General features: G+C 32.4%; 3 protein-coding genes across 3 annotated transcripts; 2 read left to right on the top strand and 1 right to left on the bottom strand.

Annotated features, from left to right (window-relative positions):
- The first annotated feature begins 1,342 nt into the window (after positions 1 to 1,342).
- On the top strand, positions 1,343 to 6,446 carry LOC107933113 (serine/threonine-protein kinase PBS1). Its single transcript, XM_016865264.2, has 5 exons — positions 1,343 to 1,769; positions 2,146 to 2,351; positions 3,781 to 3,970; positions 5,205 to 5,596; positions 5,711 to 6,446. The coding sequence occupies exons 1-5, from the start codon at positions 1,649 to 1,651 to the stop codon at positions 6,191 to 6,193; spliced, it is 1,392 nt and encodes a 463-aa protein (XP_016720753.2). The 5' UTR covers positions 1,343 to 1,648; the 3' UTR covers positions 6,194 to 6,446.
- A 1,603-nt stretch (positions 6,447 to 8,049) lies between these two features.
- On the top strand, positions 8,050 to 13,146 carry LOC107933106 (serine/threonine-protein kinase PBS1). The gene is made up of 5 exons (XM_016865258.2): positions 8,050 to 8,582; positions 9,112 to 9,317; positions 10,596 to 10,785; positions 11,760 to 12,151; positions 12,267 to 13,146. Exons 1-5 carry the CDS (start codon positions 8,462 to 8,464, stop codon positions 12,747 to 12,749), a joined length of 1,392 nt encoding a protein of 463 aa, XP_016720747.1. The 5' UTR covers positions 8,050 to 8,461; the 3' UTR covers positions 12,750 to 13,146.
- Positions 13,147 to 14,088: 942 nt separating this feature from the next.
- Positions 14,089 to 17,800, bottom strand: LOC107933053 (bidirectional sugar transporter SWEET15). Its single transcript, XM_016865201.2, has 6 exons — positions 17,593 to 17,800; positions 16,889 to 16,925; positions 16,592 to 16,802; positions 15,676 to 15,837; positions 15,458 to 15,577; positions 14,089 to 14,667 (listed from the first exon to the last, which is right to left on the bottom strand). The coding sequence occupies exons 1-6, from the start codon at positions 17,642 to 17,644 to the stop codon at positions 14,314 to 14,316; spliced, it is 936 nt and encodes a 311-aa protein (XP_016720690.2). The 5' UTR covers positions 17,645 to 17,800; the 3' UTR covers positions 14,089 to 14,313.
- Positions 17,801 to 18,729: the final 929 nt, after the last annotated feature.

The following is an 18,729-nucleotide window of genomic DNA, read 5'->3' as shown; positions in this document are numbered from 1 at the left end:
CTACTTATTAGGATAAAAAAGGAATATAAAAGAAAAAGAAGAAAAATAAGATTCAGTTTAGTTGAAGTAAAAACAAATAATTGCTTTATATTTATTAAATTTTATTAACATGATTAAAAATAATTATTATGTGTATATCTTATTTATCTATACTATTATTTCAGTTGTTAATTGAAAATTTTTAATTTAGTCACTAACGTTTTAGATCATTTCTATTTTGGTCACTCACGTTTTAGATGATTTATATTTTGGGCACTCTCTCTTAAATGGTTAGTGAAAGTGATGATGTGGCATTTTTCTATCTGGTATAATAACATAGTTAGTCCTTAATACTTACACATTTTTTAAGATTGGTCCTTGAACACATATAATTAATATAAACTATATATTATAAAAAGTACAAAATATAAAATTTATAAGACACAAGTTGGTACTTATGATTTTTTATCATAATTTGGTATCTGGATTTTCATTCCGTCAAGGGTTTTGGTACGTTTTGTTACGGTGTTAAATATAAGGAACATGACACTCTTAGGTTGCAACATATGGTACTGATAATGTCATAATCTAATTTTTATAAAAATAATAAAAAATTTAAAATAAAAATATATAAAAATTGTATAAATTTTTAAAATATAAAAGAAATTATAAAAATATATGTATCTAAAAAATTAAAAATATTAAAAAAATAAAAAAAATCTAAAATTCAAGCTAGAAAAATTGAAAACCCGAAAAATTTACATCTTTTTTCTAAATAAATTGCAAACAAAGTAGATGAATATAAATTTTACAATAAATTTTAAGTTTAGAGATGGGTACAGATTATTACACGATTCTTTAAGTTGACAAGAACACAAAAGATAATGATTTGAAAAAGGCTTAGAAGAAGCTTTTTCGTTTTTGTGTTGAGAATGTCATGAATTTTATAAAAAATGCAAATTTACCTATAATTTTATTAAGATTTAATTATGTGTTTAAATATAATTGTAATTATATTTAGTAATATGTGCTTAAGGATCAAATTGAGAAAATTTATAAATATGGAAGCTAAATTTATTTAATTATTTAAAATTAAGACTAAATTGATAGAATGTATAAGTATTGTAGATCAAATGTGTTATTATACTAATTAAAAAGAGACCACATGATCACCTCCGTTAACTATTTAACTGAGAGTAATTAAAATAAAAATGATCTACAATGTGAGTGATCAAAATAAAAATAATCTAAAATTTTAGTGATTAAATTGAAAATTTTCATAGTTGAGTGACGAAAACCGAAGTACGCTAATAGTTAGGTGACTAATTCTATAATATACCCAATTTTACGCAGAATATGCACTGACCGAAAGACAAAAGAAAAAAAAAGCCGGCTTCTTCTTCCATTTTGCTTCAAAACTTTCTCTTTACTTTCAAAATTTTTTAAAATAAACCCTTCCATCATTTTGAATTACGCGTATTTAATCCTTTATTTTTCAAAGATTTGATCGTTTAAAGGAATAGAATCAAGGGTGCCCGACATTTTTAAATATATATTTAGAAAATTTTATAAATAAAAATACAGTATTGGGTATGCCAAGTTAACTGTAAATCTGATATAATTTTTAGGAATTTTTTTCTTGGTTCGTTTTGAAATTTTCTTTTAAGGGATGGGTTGTTTTTCTTGTTTCGATTCAAAGGAAGAAGAGAAGTTAAATGCTGTAAATGAAACCAATGATCCAAAGCGACCCCAACCTATTGTTTCCTCTAATATTTCCAGATTATCATCAGGTTAGCCTTTTAATTTTATTTAAACTAGAAAATTAATTACCTAATTACCTTATTTATTTGATCTGATCTGGGTTTTCTCTGTTTTTTTATTTATTATTTCAATGTTTAGATGATGATAGTTACATTTTTTATTTATCCCCATGAACCTTTTAGAGATTTAAAGTTGGGTTGTTGTTTTTTTAATGGAATTAGGATCCAATGATGATCTTGATTAAATGGAATTAATTCAATATTCATTGATAGATGTCTTGTAATTGGAATTAGCTTACTTTAGAATTATAAGCAAGTCCATGTTTTTTTGTTGTCAGATTGTTTCTTTGTATGTGAATGATAATTAGATCTTTAAATAATGTCTATTTCAATGGAGTTTTGGCAGGAGGTGACCGGCTTAGATCGAGGAGTAATGGAGGGTCTAAAAGGGAAATACCAAGTCTTAGGGATGGTCCTGGTGTTCAAATTGCTGCCCAAACTTTTAGTTTCCGAGAACTCGCTGCTGCAACGAAGAATTTCAGGCCAGAGTCTTTCTTAGGCGAAGGTGGATTTGGACGTGTTTACAAAGGGCGGCTCGAGAGTACTGGTCAGGTAATTGTTTATTGCTTTGGCCCTTTTCTTATGCTGCGGAAGGAAGATGGAAGTTGTATAATGTTTAGAGGTTGAAGGCTCAGTGTCTGGAAAGAAAATCTGTTGTTTATCTAAGATTCGGACATTTATTAACGTAGCATGTGAAGCATGGTATCAAACACGTTAAGTGAAAGAATATAGCCTTCCAAGCTGTCTATGTGGTAAAGACGTACACATGTTTAAAATTTGATCCATATGTTTTAAAATGCTTTTCTATCATATTGAATTGGCATTTAACAACCAAACTAACAACCAGGTTAATAGAAAAACTTGATTGGTACAGTAATGATACTTTGAGGACTAGATTAAAACGTTTTGAAGTTTGAGGATCAATTTAGAACTGAACCATAATTTGAATCACATTTAATTACCGGTTATAGTGGCTATATCTGGCTCAATCTCAGTGGAAATATATTAAAAAGTTATGTAATCGAACTTGGATGCAGTTCTTTAATTTGATTGAACAATATCCATTTAGATCCAATATATCGGAGTATAGTTGATCCTTTGGTCAAATAAAGTATCATTCATCCTGCTGGAGTCTGTCTTGCTAATAAAATGTTGATTTCCAGTCTAAATCCTCAACAGGTGTCTAGAAAAAAAAATCTATTGTTTATCTAATATTCGAACATTTATTAACGTAACACATGAAGCATGGTATCAAACGTGTTAAGTAAAAAAACATAGCCTTCCAAGCTGTCTATGTGGTCAGGATGTACACGTGTTTAAAATTTGATCCACGTGTTTTAGATATGCTTTTATATCATATCTGAATGACATTTAACAACCAAACTAACAACTAGGTTGATAGAAAAACTTGTTGGCATAGTAATGATACTTTGAGGACTAGATTAAAACATTTTGAAGTTTGAGGGTCAATGTAGAACTGAACCATAATTTAAATCTCATTTATTTACTCAATATAGTGGCTATGCTCAGTCATAGTGGAAATCTATTTAAAAGTTAAATAATTGAACTTGGATGCAGTTCTTTAATTTGATCGAATGATATCCATTTAGATGATCCGATTAATATCGGAGTATGGTTGATCCTTTGGTCAAATAAAGTATCATTCATCCTGCTTGAGTCTGTCTTGCTGATAAAATGTTGATTTCTGGTCTAAATACTCAACAGGTGTTATCATCACGTAGTTAAGTTGTGGAATGAGTCTGAAAATCCTATTGCTTCTTGTAGCACCAGTTTTTGTTATTACGCTTAATGTCTTTGAAAATTATTTTGTTCTGTCGTAACTTGTAACTGAATTGTCATACAAGTGTATGTGAGATTTAAAAGAGGATCTATAAGTTTTCTTTTGAAATTGCACAAATTGAAGGTTCTAATAGGACTTCATGTCATTACGTGTCTTAGATATATAGTTTCGCCTTTACAGGTAGTTGCAGTTAAACAGTTGGACAGAAATGGTCTCCAGGGTAACAGGGAATTCCTTGTCGAGGTTCTCATGCTCAGCCTTCTTCATCACCCTAATCTCGTTAACCTGATCGGTTATTGTGCTGATGGAGATCAACGGCTTCTTGTATACGAATTCATGCCCTTGGGATCCTTGGAAGATCATCTTCATGGTAATATTTTGGTGCTCTAATATGATTACTTTCATTAATTTATTTTCTCTAGAGGAACTGGTCCTACATCAAGCTTTAGAGCATGAGAAATCATTTTGTTTTTTAACACTTTGGCGTTATGTGTCATTGACAGTCTGAAAAGGGAGTTATTGAAGTTAGATTTCCTCTTCTTTCTGTGTTAGTTCTATGCCTTTGATATTTTTTCGGGCTGTCAAGTAATTTTAATCTGTTTATCTTGGGTTAAAGTACCTATGAGGTCCTTATACTATTAAAAAGAATCAAATAAGTCCAAATCGTAACGGAGTTAACATTTACTGTAAAAAATGTCTTGAAATTTTTTTTTCAATTGCAGTTCAATTTCAAACAAAAGATTTCATTTACAAAACTATAAAAAATTTAAAAATATTAACTCTGTTAAACAGTAAATGTTAAATCTATTTCAGTTTGGCCTTATTTGATTCTTTTCAATAGTATATAGACCTCTAAGGTACGTTCACTTTCTATCTTGCATGGTAGATACATATTTGTGGATTTAAATATACTTTAATCTGTTTGTCTCACATGGTAGATGCTTAGCTGTGGGGTTTACATATATCTACTGATGAAGTTAATATAATTCTATAATTAAAAGCTACATACCTATAACATGAATATTTGTGCTTTTTATTCTGGTTAAGTAGTTATAATGGTTATTGTGTTTAATTTTTTGCATGATTTTTAGTTCGAGAATTCATGCTAGTAGCTTTAATAAATTGTATAAATGATCTAAATATCCATTTGTTTTGTATGAGAGTGACATTATTGTACTTGGTGTTCAACATGAGCTTAGATGACCTTTGCTCGGCTATTTGACATTGAAGTTAAACTTATGGTTAAATCGTATCTGATTAAGGCCAAGTTTTGCATTGTGGTTGACATGCAAAATCATGGTTTGCCCTTGAAACTGAGTTTTGAGTAAAAAAGTGGCTTTTCACCATGATTTTCCAAACAGTTTTCTGACCAGCTACAACGTAAACTAAGCCTAATTATGGTCGGAATCAATATGCTGTATGTTATCTGTTTGAGACAGGTGATGTATTGTTAGATGAGTTTTGATTGCAGTGTCATGCCCTTTGACAGGTAAAAATATGATGGAGGCCCCTGTACTATGTGTCAGATTAAAGCATAGAAATTTATATAGCAGGAAGTGATAAACTCGATTGTATAATCTATTCTTTCATTAATCTCTCTGCAGATCTTCCACCCAGTAAGGAACCGTTGGACTGGAACACGAGAATGAAGATAGCAGCCGGTGCAGCTAAGGGTTTGGAGTACCTCCATGATAAAGCAAACCCTCCTGTTATTTACAGGGACTTCAAGTCCTCCAACATATTACTGGAAGAAGGATTTCACCCGAAGTTATCCGATTTTGGGCTCGCGAAACTTGGTCCCGTTGGAGATAAATCGCATGTTTCCACCAGGGTTATGGGCACATATGGTTATTGTGCTCCTGAGTATGCCATGACTGGTCAATTGACGGTGAAATCTGATGTTTATAGTTTCGGGGTTGTCTTCTTAGAGCTAATTACGGGTAGGAAAGCTATCGACAGCTCTCAACCCCATGGTGAACAGAATCTTATAACATGGGTAACGCATTTGAAATGTTTTTGTAGTTTGGTTGCCTAACTATCATGTTGTAGTATTGGCTAAGACTACTTAATAATCGAGGTTCTTTTTTTTTTTGTGGTTTTGTATATACAGGCACGTCCATTGTTCAATAACCGTCGCAAATTGTCAAAATTGGCAGATCCGCTATTGCAAGGACGGTTTCCAATGCGAGGTCTCTACCAAGCTCTAGCTGTGGCATCTATGTGTATTCAAGAGGAGGCCGCCACACGTCCTCTTATCGGTGATGTGGTCACAGCTCTCTCGTATTTAGCAAATCAAGCATACGATCCTAATACAACGGGGAATGGCCATAGAGGCTCTGGAGAAACCGATGAAAAAAGATACCGAGACGACAGAGGAGGAAGGGTATCGAAGAACGATGAAGGAGGAGTATCCGGCTGTAAGTGGGATTTAGAAGGGTCCGAGAAAGAGGACTCCCCTAGAGAAACAGCCAGGATGTTGAACAGGGATTTGGATAGGGAACGAGCTGTAGCTGAAGCCAAGATGTGGGGGGAGAATTGGCGAGAGAAAAGACGACAAAGCGCACAAGGTAGTTCCGATGGTTCAAACGGCTAACATCCCGATTTTCTTCTATCAATGTTTATCCAGATTTCTCACTTGAACCAGATGAAAAAAAAAAAAACACATTTCCGAGCTCTCTTCAGCTCGTTCTATCCAAAAAGCTCAGCCCGATTGGCCTTGATGCGGAGACAAAGTGCAAGGACTTAGATGCTGACATATTCTTGAACTCCCATTCAGGTCCCTTTATATAAATTATAATGATTGACTATGTTTCTATAAACTTAAAACAAATAGACAATTTTCTTTATCGATCCTTTATATAAATTATAACAAAAAATGGGTAACTTTTGAAATAACATAAATATAATAATCATTTAATTTAAAGCTGTTAAAAGGATTTTTATTAGAAAAATAAATTATTATTAACAAACAAAAAAAAATATAATAATTATATGTATACTAAACTTGTGCATTTCGATTTCAAGGCATTGCGAGTCAGTAAAATGATTATAATATAATACTAAAAAGAATTAAAAATGTTAATTTTAATTAAAATAAATAAATAATATTAAAAATTCTATCACAAGCATATGCGCGCGGGAACTAAGTATTTAGAATATATAGATGCATGTATAAATAACATATAATAAATAATGAAATGTAATATTTGAAACTACTAATAACAGGATATATACAATATGAACAGTTTAAACTGCGAGTAAAATGAGATATAAATAAGTAAATATATTATATTAAGAATATTAAATGCACTCCAATAGTTTATCATAATTTTGTCGTTTTTCTTGAATTGATATCGAGTTAACTTATGACACTAACTCAGTTAACGACATTATCAATGAGATTATGATATACCTAAGATGTGGGTGAAAATAATTAAATAATATATTTATTAAGAATTTATCTAAAAATCAAATGTTACTTTAGTTGAGATGGTGAAGCTGGGAGAATGTTTGGTGTTTTAGGTTTTGCTAAACAACTAAATTAGCTTGAAATGGCAAGTATCGTTTGAAATGGTGTCGGATCCTGTGATAACATATAGCCCACTATTTTTTTTAGACGAGAGAAATGAGAGACAGCTTCGATGACTTCAAGCTCGGAAGCGAATAAACGGACGGCGTTTTCTTCCATTTTGGCTAAGAAGCTATCGCCGTTCTTGCAACTTACCATGAGCTCAAAGACCACATCTGCAACCGAACCATTCAAAAGAGGAAAAAGAGGAGGGAATCGAAAAGTGAAAAGAAAACATAAGCTGGTAAACAACGAGAATTTTTTTTAAGCCGTAAAAGGAAAACGAAAATTTTAACTATTTTGCATAATTATTTTAAAGTAAAAAAAAAATCTCTTTAGTCTCTCTCAATTTTGATATTGAGCAAATTGGCCCCTCTCAAAAAATTCGAAGCAATTTAATTATTATCAATTTCAAAAGTAAGCAACTAAGGACAATTAACCACAACATTAATATTTTCATCAATTTTACATAAATTTGACTGGTATAATAACAAATTTAGCTATCATAATTTAAACATTCTATCAATTTAGTCATGATTTAACAAATTTAGCCCGCAATCTTTTTGTAAATGTGTAAACGTTAAGGCTAAATTTGTTGAATTTTTTAGAATCAAGACTAAATTAACAAAATATGTAAACATCAAGTGCTAATTTTATTATTATACCAATCAAACTTATTCACAATTGTCCTTAATTACTCACTTTCAAAATTGATAAGGATTAAATTGTTCTAAGTTTTTTAGAGGGATTAATTTGCTCAGAATTTCAATTGATAGGGACTGGAGAGGCCATTTTACCTTATTTTAATTAGAGTGACTAAATTGAAGGAAAAATTTAAAGTGACTAAAATAGAACAAATCCAATTGTAGAATCGCCATGGCTGTGATTTACGCTTTATTTTATCCAAGTTTTCACTCTATATGGTCAAAAGGAAGAGAGTTTAGTGGTAGTTATAAAATTTTTTTAATACATAATATACAGTAACCCAAAGCCGGCTTCTTCTTCTTCTTCTTCTTCTATTTTGCTTCAAAAATTTCTCTTTTACTTTCAAATATTTTTTATTAAACCCTTTCATAATTTTTAATTACGTTCATTGAATCCTTTATTTTTCAATGATTTGATCGTTTAAAGGCATAGAATCGAGGGTGCCCAAAATTTTTGTAACTTTTTATTTTGAATTTTTGTAAAAAAAAAAGTATTGGGTATGCCAAGTTAACAGTAAATCTGATATAATTTTTAGGAATTTTAAGGAAATTTGATTTCTGGGTTCGTTTTGAAATTTTCTTTTAAGGGATGGGTTGTTTTCCTTGTTTCGATTCGAAGGAAGAAGAGAAGTTAAATACTGTAAATGAAAGCAATGATCCAAAGCAAGCCCAACCAACTGTTTCCTCTAATATTTCCAGCTTGTCATCAGGTTAGCTTTTAATTAAAAAAAAAGAAGGAAAATTAATTACTTTATTCATTTGATCTGATCTGGGTTTTCTCTGTTTTGTTTTTCTTATTATTTCAATGTTTAGATGATGATATGCTTTTTTTTTTGGTAAAATTTTATCATTGTTATTTTTTTATTTAACCCCATGGATGTTTTTAGAGATTTAAAGTTTGGGTGGTTTTTTTTAAAATGTAATTAGGATCTAATGATGATATTGATAAATCGGAATTTATTCAATATCTTAAACTAAAATTAGCTTACTTTAGAATATAATGATGTCTTTTTAAAATTTTTTTAGAGATTTAAAGTTTGGGTTGTTTTTGTTTTGATGTAATTAGGATCTAATGATGATATTGATAAATTGGAATTAATTTAATATCTTAAACTAAAATTGGCTTTCTTTAGAAAATGATAAGCAAGTCCATATATCTTTTGTTGGTAGATTGTTTCTTTGTATGTAAATGGTACTTTAGATCTTTAATTAGTGTCTATTTCAATGGAGTTTTGGCAGGAGGGGACCGGCTTAGATCGAGGAGTAATGGAGGGTCCAAAAGGGAACTACCATGTCCCAGGGATGGTCCTGGTGTCCAAATTGCTGCCCATATTTTTAGTTTTCGCGAGCTTGCCGCTGCCACGAAGAATTTCAGGCCGGAGTCTTTCTTAGGTGAAGGTGGATTCGGACATGTTTACAAAGGGCAGCTCGAGAGTACTGGTCAGGTAATTGTTTATTCCTTCGGCCCTTGTTTTGTTCGAGCCTCGAACCTTGTTTTATTTGTCTTTATGCCACAAAAGGAAACATGGAAGTTGTATAATATTTAGAGGTTGGAGGCTTTTATCTAAGATTCTAAAATTTATTAATGTAGTACGTGAAGCATTAATAAAGCCGGAAATATCGTCATTAAGAATGTATTGGCCATATCTGGTTCAATCTTAGTGGAAATCTATTTAAAAGTTAAATAATCGAACTTGGATGCAGTTCTTTAATATGATCTAATGATATCTATTTAGATGACCGATTAATATCGGAGTATAGTTGATCCTTTGGTCAAATAAAGAAGCATTCATCCTGCTATAGTCTGTCTTGCTGATAAAATGTTGATTTCTGGTCTAAATCCTCAACAGGTGTGATCATCACGTAGGTGAGTTGCGAGATGAGTCTGAAAAATCCAATTGCTGCTTGCAGCACCAGTTTTTGTTATTAGACTTATGCCTCGTTTGCTTACTAGTGTAATAACATGAGGAAAAAGCTTATTTATTACATATGTATTTCAACAGTTAGACATAAAATAAAGAATAGTTAGTACAAATTTAAATTTGAAAAGTAAGTAATAACTTGTAAAAAATAAGACCTCTTCAAAATAAGTGAAAACTTTTCCTTCTCTTTGCTAAAAATAAGTCATGAGAGTGGTTAAATATTACCAATTGAATTAGTTTATTGCTAACACATATACTAAAACATGTGTAAAAAATAATACTCCTACCAAACATATCATTAAATTCTTAATAGGTGAAATACTATAGTTAGTAAGTATATTTAGGGACGAAGCCAAAAGTTTTATTGAGGGGAAGATTAAGTTAACTATTTTTATAAATAGTTAAAATGCAATTTCATCATTGTATTTTCTTATATCTTTATAATTTCTAGGACTAAATAAAAAAATTATCATTTTTGGGGTCAAACTATAATTGTACCATGCATTAACTTATAATTTTATAGATTTTGGGGGGCTCTAAAGCATAATTTTCCCATTTTAGGGGGGCCAAGGCCCTTGCCTGCCCCCCTCCCCCCCTTCCTTCGCCCCTGAGTATATCTCTGTGATTTAGAGAACAAATTTTCTGTGAAAATTGTTTTGTTCCCTTGTAACCAAATCATACATGTGTATACAAGATTTAAAAGATGATCTCTAGGTTTTCTTTTGAAATTGAACAAATTGAAGGTTGTCGTAGGACTTCATGTCATTAAGTGTCTTAGATTTATGGTATTTGCCTTTACAGGTAGTCGCGGTCAAACAGTTGGACAGAAATGGTCTCCAGGGTAACAGGGAATTTCTTGTCGAGGTCCTCATGCTAAGCCTTCTTCATCATCCTAATCTCGTTAATCTGATCGGTTATTGTGCCGATGGGGATCAACGGCTTCTTGTATATGAATTCATGCCATTGGGATCCTTGGAAGATCATCTTCATGGTAATATTTTGGTGCTCTAATATGATTACTTTCATTAATTTATTTTCTCTAGACAAACTGGTTCTACTGCAAGCTTTAGAGCATTAAAAATCTTATTTTATAACACTTTGACGTTACGTGTCACTGACAGTCCGAAAAAGGGAGTTATTTAAGTTCTATTTCCTCTTCTTTCTGCATGTAGTTCTATGCCTCTGATATTTTTTTCAGACTGTCAAGTAATTATAATCTGTTTACTTTTCATGGTAGGTACATATTTGTGGATTTTAAATATTATTTGTCTGTTTGTCTCATATGGTAGATGTTTAGCTGTGGGGTTTACATATATATCATATATATACACTGATGAGGGTATGTAGTTATTGGAATGGTTATCGTGTTTGATTTTTCCAGATGATTTGTAGTTCGATAATTCATGCTAGAAGCTTTAATTAAAACGTATAGATGATCTAGATATCCATGCCTATCGATATTTGCTATCTACGAGAGAGTGACATTGTTGTACTTCCTGGTGTTCAATGTGAGCTTAGATGACCTTTGCTTTGCTTTTTAACATGGAAATTAAACTTACGGTTAAACCGTGTCTGATTAAGGCCGAGTTTTGTGTTGTGGTTGACCTGTAAAACCCTGGTTTGCACTTACAATTGCTATTCCAGACAGGCTCAACATTTTCAGCCTAAAACCGAGTTTTCCGTAAAAAAAAAAAACCTTGGTTTTCCACAGTTTTCCAACCAACTACAACGTAAACTAAGCCTAATTATGGTTGGAATCAATATGCTTTATGTATCTGTTTGAGACAGGTGATGTATTGTTGGATGAGTTTTGGTTTAAGTTAATACAGATGGATGCACACAAGGATTGCGGTGTTATGCCCTTCAATGTATTTTGCTTGTTTTGTGCTGTTTAAATGCAGAAATTAAAATAGCAGGAAGTGGTAAACTTGATTATAGTCTGATCTTTCGTTAATCTCTTTGCAGATCTTCCACCTGGTAAGGAACCGTTGGACTGGAACACGAGAATGAAGATAGCAGCCGGTGCAGCCAAGGGTTTGGAGTACCTCCATGATAAAGCAAACCCTCCTGTTATTTACAGGGACTTCAAGTCCTCCAACATATTACTGGAAGAAGGATTTCACCCGAAGTTATCCGATTTTGGGCTCGCGAAACTTGGTCCCGTTGGAGATAAATCGCATGTTTCCACCAGGGTTATGGGCACATATGGTTATTGTGCTCCTGAGTATGCCATGACTGGTCAATTGACGGTGAAATCTGATGTTTATAGTTTCGGGGTTGTCTTCTTAGAGTTAATTACCGGTAGGAAAGCTATCGATAGCACTCGACCCCATGGGGAACAGAATCTCATAACATGGGTAACACATTCGAAATGTTTTTGTAGTTTGGTTGCCTAACCATCATGTTGTAGTATCGGCTAAGACTACTTAATAATTGAGGTTCTTTTTTTTCTCATGGTTTTTGTATTTACAGGCACGTCCATTGTTCACTAACCGTCGCAAATTGTCGAAATTGGCGGATCCATTATTGCAAGGACGGTTTCCAATGCGAGGTCTCTACCAAGCTCTAGCTGTGGCATCTATGTGCATTCAAGAGGAGGCCGCCGCACGTCCTCATATCGGAGATGTGGTCACTGCTCTCTCGTATCTGGCAAACCAAGCATATGATCCTAATGCATCAGGGCATGGCCATAGTGGCTCTGGAGAAACCGATGAAAAAAGATATCGAGACGACAGAGGAGGAAGGGTATCAAAGAACGACGAAGGAGGAGTATCAGGCTGTAGGTGGGATTTAGAAGGGTCCGAGAAAGATGACTCCCCTAAAGAAACGGCCAGGATGTTGAACAGGGATTTGGATAGGGAACGAGCCGTAGCTGAAGCGAAGATGTGGGGCGAGAATTGGCGGGAAAAAAGACGACAAAGCGCACAAGGTAGTTCCGATGGTTCAAATGGCTAACGTCCCGATATTATTTCATCAGTGTTTTTCCAGTTTTTTCACTCAAACCGGATGAAAAAAAAAAAACACATTTCCAAGCTCTCTTCTTCTCGTTCTAACCGAAAAGCTCAGCCCGATTGGCCTCGGAAGGGAAGACAAAATGCAAGGACTTTGATGCTGACTTGTTCTTAACCCCCCATTCAGGTTCCTTTCTCTTTTCTTCACTTTAAAATCCTTTAGTGAATGATGGTGATGATGATGTGTACATTATCATGTTGGTGATAAAAATTTTGATAGTAAAAAAAGACAGCATGGGTCAAATTCTATCCTTTTGCTCTTTGTAAACTGTAAGGTCCCTATCTGTACGGAACTTTTCTGTTTTGTCACTTACTGTAATAATATTATTATATGATTATTATGATTATGATGTCAATGACCCCATATTATGCCTTGTTGTGAATGAACAAATGATTCTTAAATTGAACATTCATTAAAGCTCCATTGAGAGCCACCTGGACGTAACCGTAAATGATATAAACTTTTATGATCCCAATAATGTTAAAAAAAGGACAAACATTTCCCTGCAATTTCAATAAAGTTTGTGGTTATGGTTGATTTGAGTTTTTTTTTTAAATTTTAGGGTTTAAGTTTAGTTTTAAATTCGAGTTATTTTGAGTCCAATGGTTTGGATTTGAGGCTCGAGTTTAGTATAAATCACAAATAATATATTTATATTTTGATAGGATGGCAAGATTTAAGTTCACAATAATTTGAGGGAGAACTCATGGGGTTTTAGCGTTGGTGAGTTTGGGTCAGGTTTCTTTTTTCAAGTTCAAGTCATTTTGAGATTGAATTGTTTTTGGTTTGGGTCAATTCGAATCAAGCCAATTTTATAAGTCAAATTAGGTTTGGGCTAGACGGGTTTGTATTATTAAGCTTTATGATCAAATTGAATTGGATCAAGTTTTTTATTCGAATTTTCAAGTACAGGTTAAATCATTTTGAGTTTGAGTTAATTAGGGCTACTTGTTCAAATTATTTCACATTTTGATCATTTCAAGATCAGGTCAATTCTGGGTTTGAATTGGACGAATATAGATTGTTAAATTTTATGATCAAATCAAATTAGATCGAGTTTTCAAATACAGGTCAAAATTGACAGGTTTATAAATACATAATACTTGTTATCCTTTTGATTTTGAGTCACTTAGAGTTCAACCTCAGGGTTACTTGATCATATTATTTCGAGTTTTAATCATTTTAGGATTGGATCAATTTTGAGTTTAAGTTAAATAAATTAATATTATTAAAATCGAATTGCATCGAATTTTTAATTTGAATTTTCAAGTCCGGGTCAGAATTAACAAAAAAAACCGAAGAAAGACATTTCATCTTTCTCTATTCCAAAAAACAGTAATACATATATACACATACAAAACATAATAAAAAACATGGTGACAAACTGAAAAATAAACACCTCACAAACACAATCATTAGGAATGGGGGACCAAACCCAATCATGCAGGGGGTGCTAAACTGCAAATAAACCCCAAAAAAAAAACATGACCCAATCATGTTTTTTTTTTTAAACGGGAGATTCATCCAAGTGGATTTCACTAGAAAGTTCCAAACTTTTTTGGTGGCTGCTGCTACCATCATCATCATCATCATCATCATCATCAACTTCAATTGTGTGGTCATTTTCATTGCCATCACCTTGGTTTGTAGTATTCTGATTAGGGTTTTTAATAGTATCAATATCAATAGGATGAACCTCAGAGGAACCTAATTTGCTTAGGACAGAAATGGTGGTGGTGGTGGTGGTTTGTTCTTCTGGTACCTTCTTGTCTTCAACATTAATAACCTTGTCGGTGTTTCTGTATATGGCATATAATATCATTTGGAACATCCCTAAGATGAAGCCTACAACATTAGGGACCTGTGAAATTGACAGAAATTAATATATTGTTTAGTGGCTCAAATTGAAACATATAAAATAATAAAATGATAGTGTCCCACGTCAAAGAAATGGTTTAATTGCAGATTGAGCCTTAGCTCAGTTGGACGTTGTTGTTGCAGCAACAAGGAGGATAGGTATAAGCATGTTTAATCCTTTTTGCCCTCCAATTTAAGGATAAGGGGTATGGGTAGTAGGAATTGTATAAAACCAATAAAAGGTTTAATTTTGTCTCAAATCCCTATACTCTTCAAACTTTTTAAAATTTCAAGAATTTTGTCTTTTCTATTTGTCTAAATTGAAATTTGAATTTTGATTGATAACACTATTAATGAACTGAATATCTGGTATTTTGATATTCAAATATTTGAGTTTAAAAATATTAAGGTGTAATTGATAACACATAGGGGTCAAGATAAAATTATAAAACTTTGAGGGGTTAGACTAAAAATTTTTATTTTAAAAGAGCTTAAATAGGAGGGGCCAAAACAATAATTATTTCTGTTTATCCAAAGACTTAAAGGGCTTAAATTGGATCATTAATATTTTAAAGGGACTAAAATTGAAATTTTCCTATGTAACTAGGGTCCAAGGCAAAAGACAATCAATTAAACTTTAAATTTTCTTTTCGAAATAATTAAACTTTAATTTTTTAAAACATACAACTAGAGGACTAAATTCTTGTAATTAAAAACAGAGGGACTAAATTTTAAAAATATGAAACATATAGAGACTAAAGAAAAATTAGATCAAAAAGAAAAGAACTTCTTACCGCTACGCAAAGGTCCTTAATAAATGCTCCGTAAGCAAACCACATAATTGCACTCAATGTTAGGGCCAACGATAAATTGAAAGGCATGAACTCAACGCTCTTTGTTTTAATAACTCTTGTCTGCAAAGGAAAAGGGTTAATTGCAAAAAAACTCCTTAATAATTTGAAAAAAGAATTCATCAAAGGGTTTTTGAAAAATCAGTAATTTAAACACTCACCGTGATGTTCAAAGGTGCAGCAAAAACAGATACTGAAATGGCGACGTTAATCCAACCAAGAACTTGGATTCGAATCGAATTTTTCACCAAAAAGTGAGTGACAATGAGAATTAATGAAAATAGTCCCAGGTTCATAGCTGCAAAAAGTTTTATGGCTGATATCTGCAAATTTCCCAAAGTTAGAATAAGCCAAAACAAACCATTGAGTTATATACATGTATGGGTTAATTTATCGGGTGTCCCTAAACTATGGTTCAGTTTCTAAATAGGTCCTCAAACATCAATGGGCTCTAATTGAGTTCTAAAAGTATTGTATCATTGCAGGCCCTTCAGCTATCTTGTTATTAGCTTGGAAAATAAATATGTCAGCTCAAAATCTGGCATGGAACATATTTAAAACACGTGGGTCAAATTATGGATACGTGTGTACTTATAGCACGATCTGCTTGGATACGATGTACTAAAAAAATAGCACAATAGGTACACACGTTTTTACAATTTGATCCATGTGATTTAAAAAAGCTCCACTTCATATCTGAACTTAGGGCAGTACTAAGGGTGGGTAGGGGGCCTTGACCTCCAAAAAAAGGTAAATTTGCAATAGATCCCTTCAGAATTTATACAATCATAGGTTAATATGAAGGTAAAATTGCATTTTGACCCTTAATTTATAATTCAATTATACACCATCCCTGTCCAAACTAAAATTTAACATCTAATTCGACTGCCATGCTAATAGAAAAACCTTATTGGTATAATACTAATATTTTGAGGACTCAATTGAAATGTTTTGAAGTTTAAGGACCAAATTAAAATTTATGCAATAGTTTGGGGACTTTTTTCAATTAGCCCTACATATCTGTATGGAAAAAAAATACCGAATTTGAAGGATGGTATATGAAATAAACCCACTCACCCTGCTCTTCCTAGGTGCATAAGCTAAGAACATAGAGATGTATAAAGTCTCCACAATGCATCCAAAGGAGTTGATTGTGATGAGAAGGAAAGCACCCTTTTTAATCAAAGCATAATACAACCACAACATGCAGCTGAACAATGCTACTTGGTATGGCAATGATTGGAAACTCTCTGTTGATTTCTTTTTATAAATCCTATAAAAAGTTGACCTGAAACAAAATAGAGGGACTTATTGAGGAATTATTCCTTTTTTAATTGAGAGATCAGATAAGACAATTAGAGTGACGATGCTTACAGTGGAGCCAGGAAAACCAGGATTGAGATGATATTACCTGCCATCGATTGAAATTCATTGGTTATTTAGATTAAAAAAAAAAGATAAATTAGTCTCTATATGTTAGATAAAAAAGTAAACCGATCATTTTGTTAAAAATTTTATCTATTTTTACCATTAAAAAGTGGCTTTGTAAGTCGGAATAAGCTACATACTGTTTGGATATTTCGTTAATTATACCCGTTTTTAACCGTAAAAATGAATGAAACTTTTAAAATAAATTTGATCCGACGTATATGAAAAAAACAAATTACCCCATAATACAGGGACCAAGAAAATCTTATGGTAATGCATTCATGCAGATGCATCGTTACTGTTTTCAAAAAAATAATGTCGTTATATATGTATAGTATATATATTATATATAGTAAAATAATAATAAGATAGTGAAAAGACATTAAACATTATATCAGTAACCTATATCAACTTCTAAATCTTTTCATAATTACTCGTAATAATAATAATAAATACTGAAAAAAAAGGCCAAAAACAGACCTAGTTTGTAAATTAATTATGAAAAAGATGAAACCATAAAAAAAAACCCAGAAATAAAAAGCGAAAATCTCAATGAAAGCATGCTTGAAAATCATATATATATGTATGTATGTATATATACATGTATAACCTTCTTCAAGCTTCAGTTTCATAATATATATGGTACTAACCTAAGACACCAAATGCAACAGCCCAAGCATGGTGGTCGCTCATTATGGCCATATTCTTTTACTGCAAAAAACGAAAACGAGAGCTTTGAGCTTGGTTTTTTAAAGCACCAATGGTGGTGGTGATGGTGACCACGGTGGTTATGGTGGCAGAGGCGGCGGTGGAACTCTTAGCTGGTTTTGCTGTATTTCTCGTATGGTGTAGGGAGGGTTTGTGTATGTATGTATATATAGGGGAGTGCAAGTAAGAGTGTGGATATTAAACTCTTCATATTTGCATGACAAGTGGAAAAAACATTAGCATGAAACGAAAAAAAATCATTTCCTCTTAACATATTGTTTTCTATTACACGTGTCTATTTATTAGCGTGTTTACCCTTCCAATGTATTTGCCTACCCTAGCAGCTTAATCATTCCAAAACTCGAAATACGATATCATTAAGAGGGACAGTTATGAATCTTAAAATGATTAGTTTTTACGAATTTATTAAATCGGTATGGAGCATGCCTTAATTTTAAGGTGTAATCGAGCCGAGCCAGAATATTGCTAAGTTCGAGTTTAAACTTGACTCGAAATTCAGAGCTCGATACTTGGCTTAAGCTCGACCGAACATCTATTTTTAAGCTCAAGCTCAAATAGAGATATAATTGAGCTACTCGAGTTCAAGCTCGATTAAGCTCGTTTACAAATTTCTGTATCGAGTACGCCTCGATAATTAAGCTTAGTGTTAATAATATATATTAAGGGTAATGTAATTTAATAATATAAAAATATGAAAAGCTCGATAAGGCTTGTGACCCATTCGAGTCAAGTAGTACTAAGTTCGAATTCGACTCTAGCTCGAGCTAGGCTTTATAATTACCAAATCAAGTTTAAATTTTTTTCGAGTCGAACTCGAATATTTTGCAAGTACCGATATCTCATTTATACCCCTAATCCTAATATTGTGAAGCATACACTACACCTAACATTCTGACTAGAACTGAAAATTTTAATTCAAATTCAAACTCGAACTCAATTAGGTAATAAAAAAAAGTTAATGACTTGAACCTATTGATCCGAGCTTGAAATACCCAGAATCGAAAATTACTCAAACAATAACATGAGATGATACCACCTGAAAAGTTCAATTTACAAAC

This window comes from Gossypium hirsutum, chromosome D01, assembly GCF_007990345.1.
Source record: "Gossypium hirsutum isolate 1008001.06 chromosome D01, Gossypium_hirsutum_v2.1, whole genome shotgun sequence".
NCBI classification, from domain to species: Eukaryota; Viridiplantae; Streptophyta; class Magnoliopsida; order Malvales; family Malvaceae; genus Gossypium; species Gossypium hirsutum.
Note: the sequence above shows the minus strand (reverse complement) of the source record. Positions and strands in the feature narration are given on the sequence as shown.

Bases quoted from the DNA above. Each gene is read 5' to 3' on its own strand.
- LOC107933113 (XM_016865264.2), top strand. From the start codon at position 1,649: ATGGGTTGTTTTTCTTGTTTCGATTCAAAGGAAGAAGAGAAGTTAAAT. The intron at 1,770-2,145 runs GTTAGCCTTTTA...GAGTTTTGGCAG, and splicing joins TATTTCCAGATTATCATCAG to GAGGTGACCGGCTTAGATCG. The intron at 3,971-5,204 runs GTAATATTTTGG...ATCTCTCTGCAG, and splicing joins CTTGGAAGATCATCTTCATG to ATCTTCCACCCAGTAAGGAA.
- LOC107933053 (XM_016865201.2), bottom strand. From the start codon at position 17,644: ATGGCCATAATGAGCGACCACCATGCTTGGGCTGTTGCATTTGGTGTC. The intron at 16,926-17,592 runs GTTAGTACCATA...AATCGATGGCAG, and splicing joins TGTTGCATTTGGTGTCTTAG to GTAATATCATCTCAATCCTG. The intron at 16,803-16,888 runs GTAAGCATCGTC...ATTTTGTTTCAG, and splicing joins CTGGTTTTCCTGGCTCCACT to GTCAACTTTTTATAGGATTT.
- LOC107933106 (XM_016865258.2), top strand. From the start codon at position 8,462: ATGGGTTGTTTTCCTTGTTTCGATTCGAAGGAAGAAGAGAAGTTAAAT. The intron at 8,583-9,111 runs GTTAGCTTTTAA...GAGTTTTGGCAG, and splicing joins TATTTCCAGCTTGTCATCAG to GAGGGGACCGGCTTAGATCG. The intron at 9,318-10,595 runs GTAATTGTTTAT...TTGCCTTTACAG, and splicing joins AGCTCGAGAGTACTGGTCAG to GTAGTCGCGGTCAAACAGTT.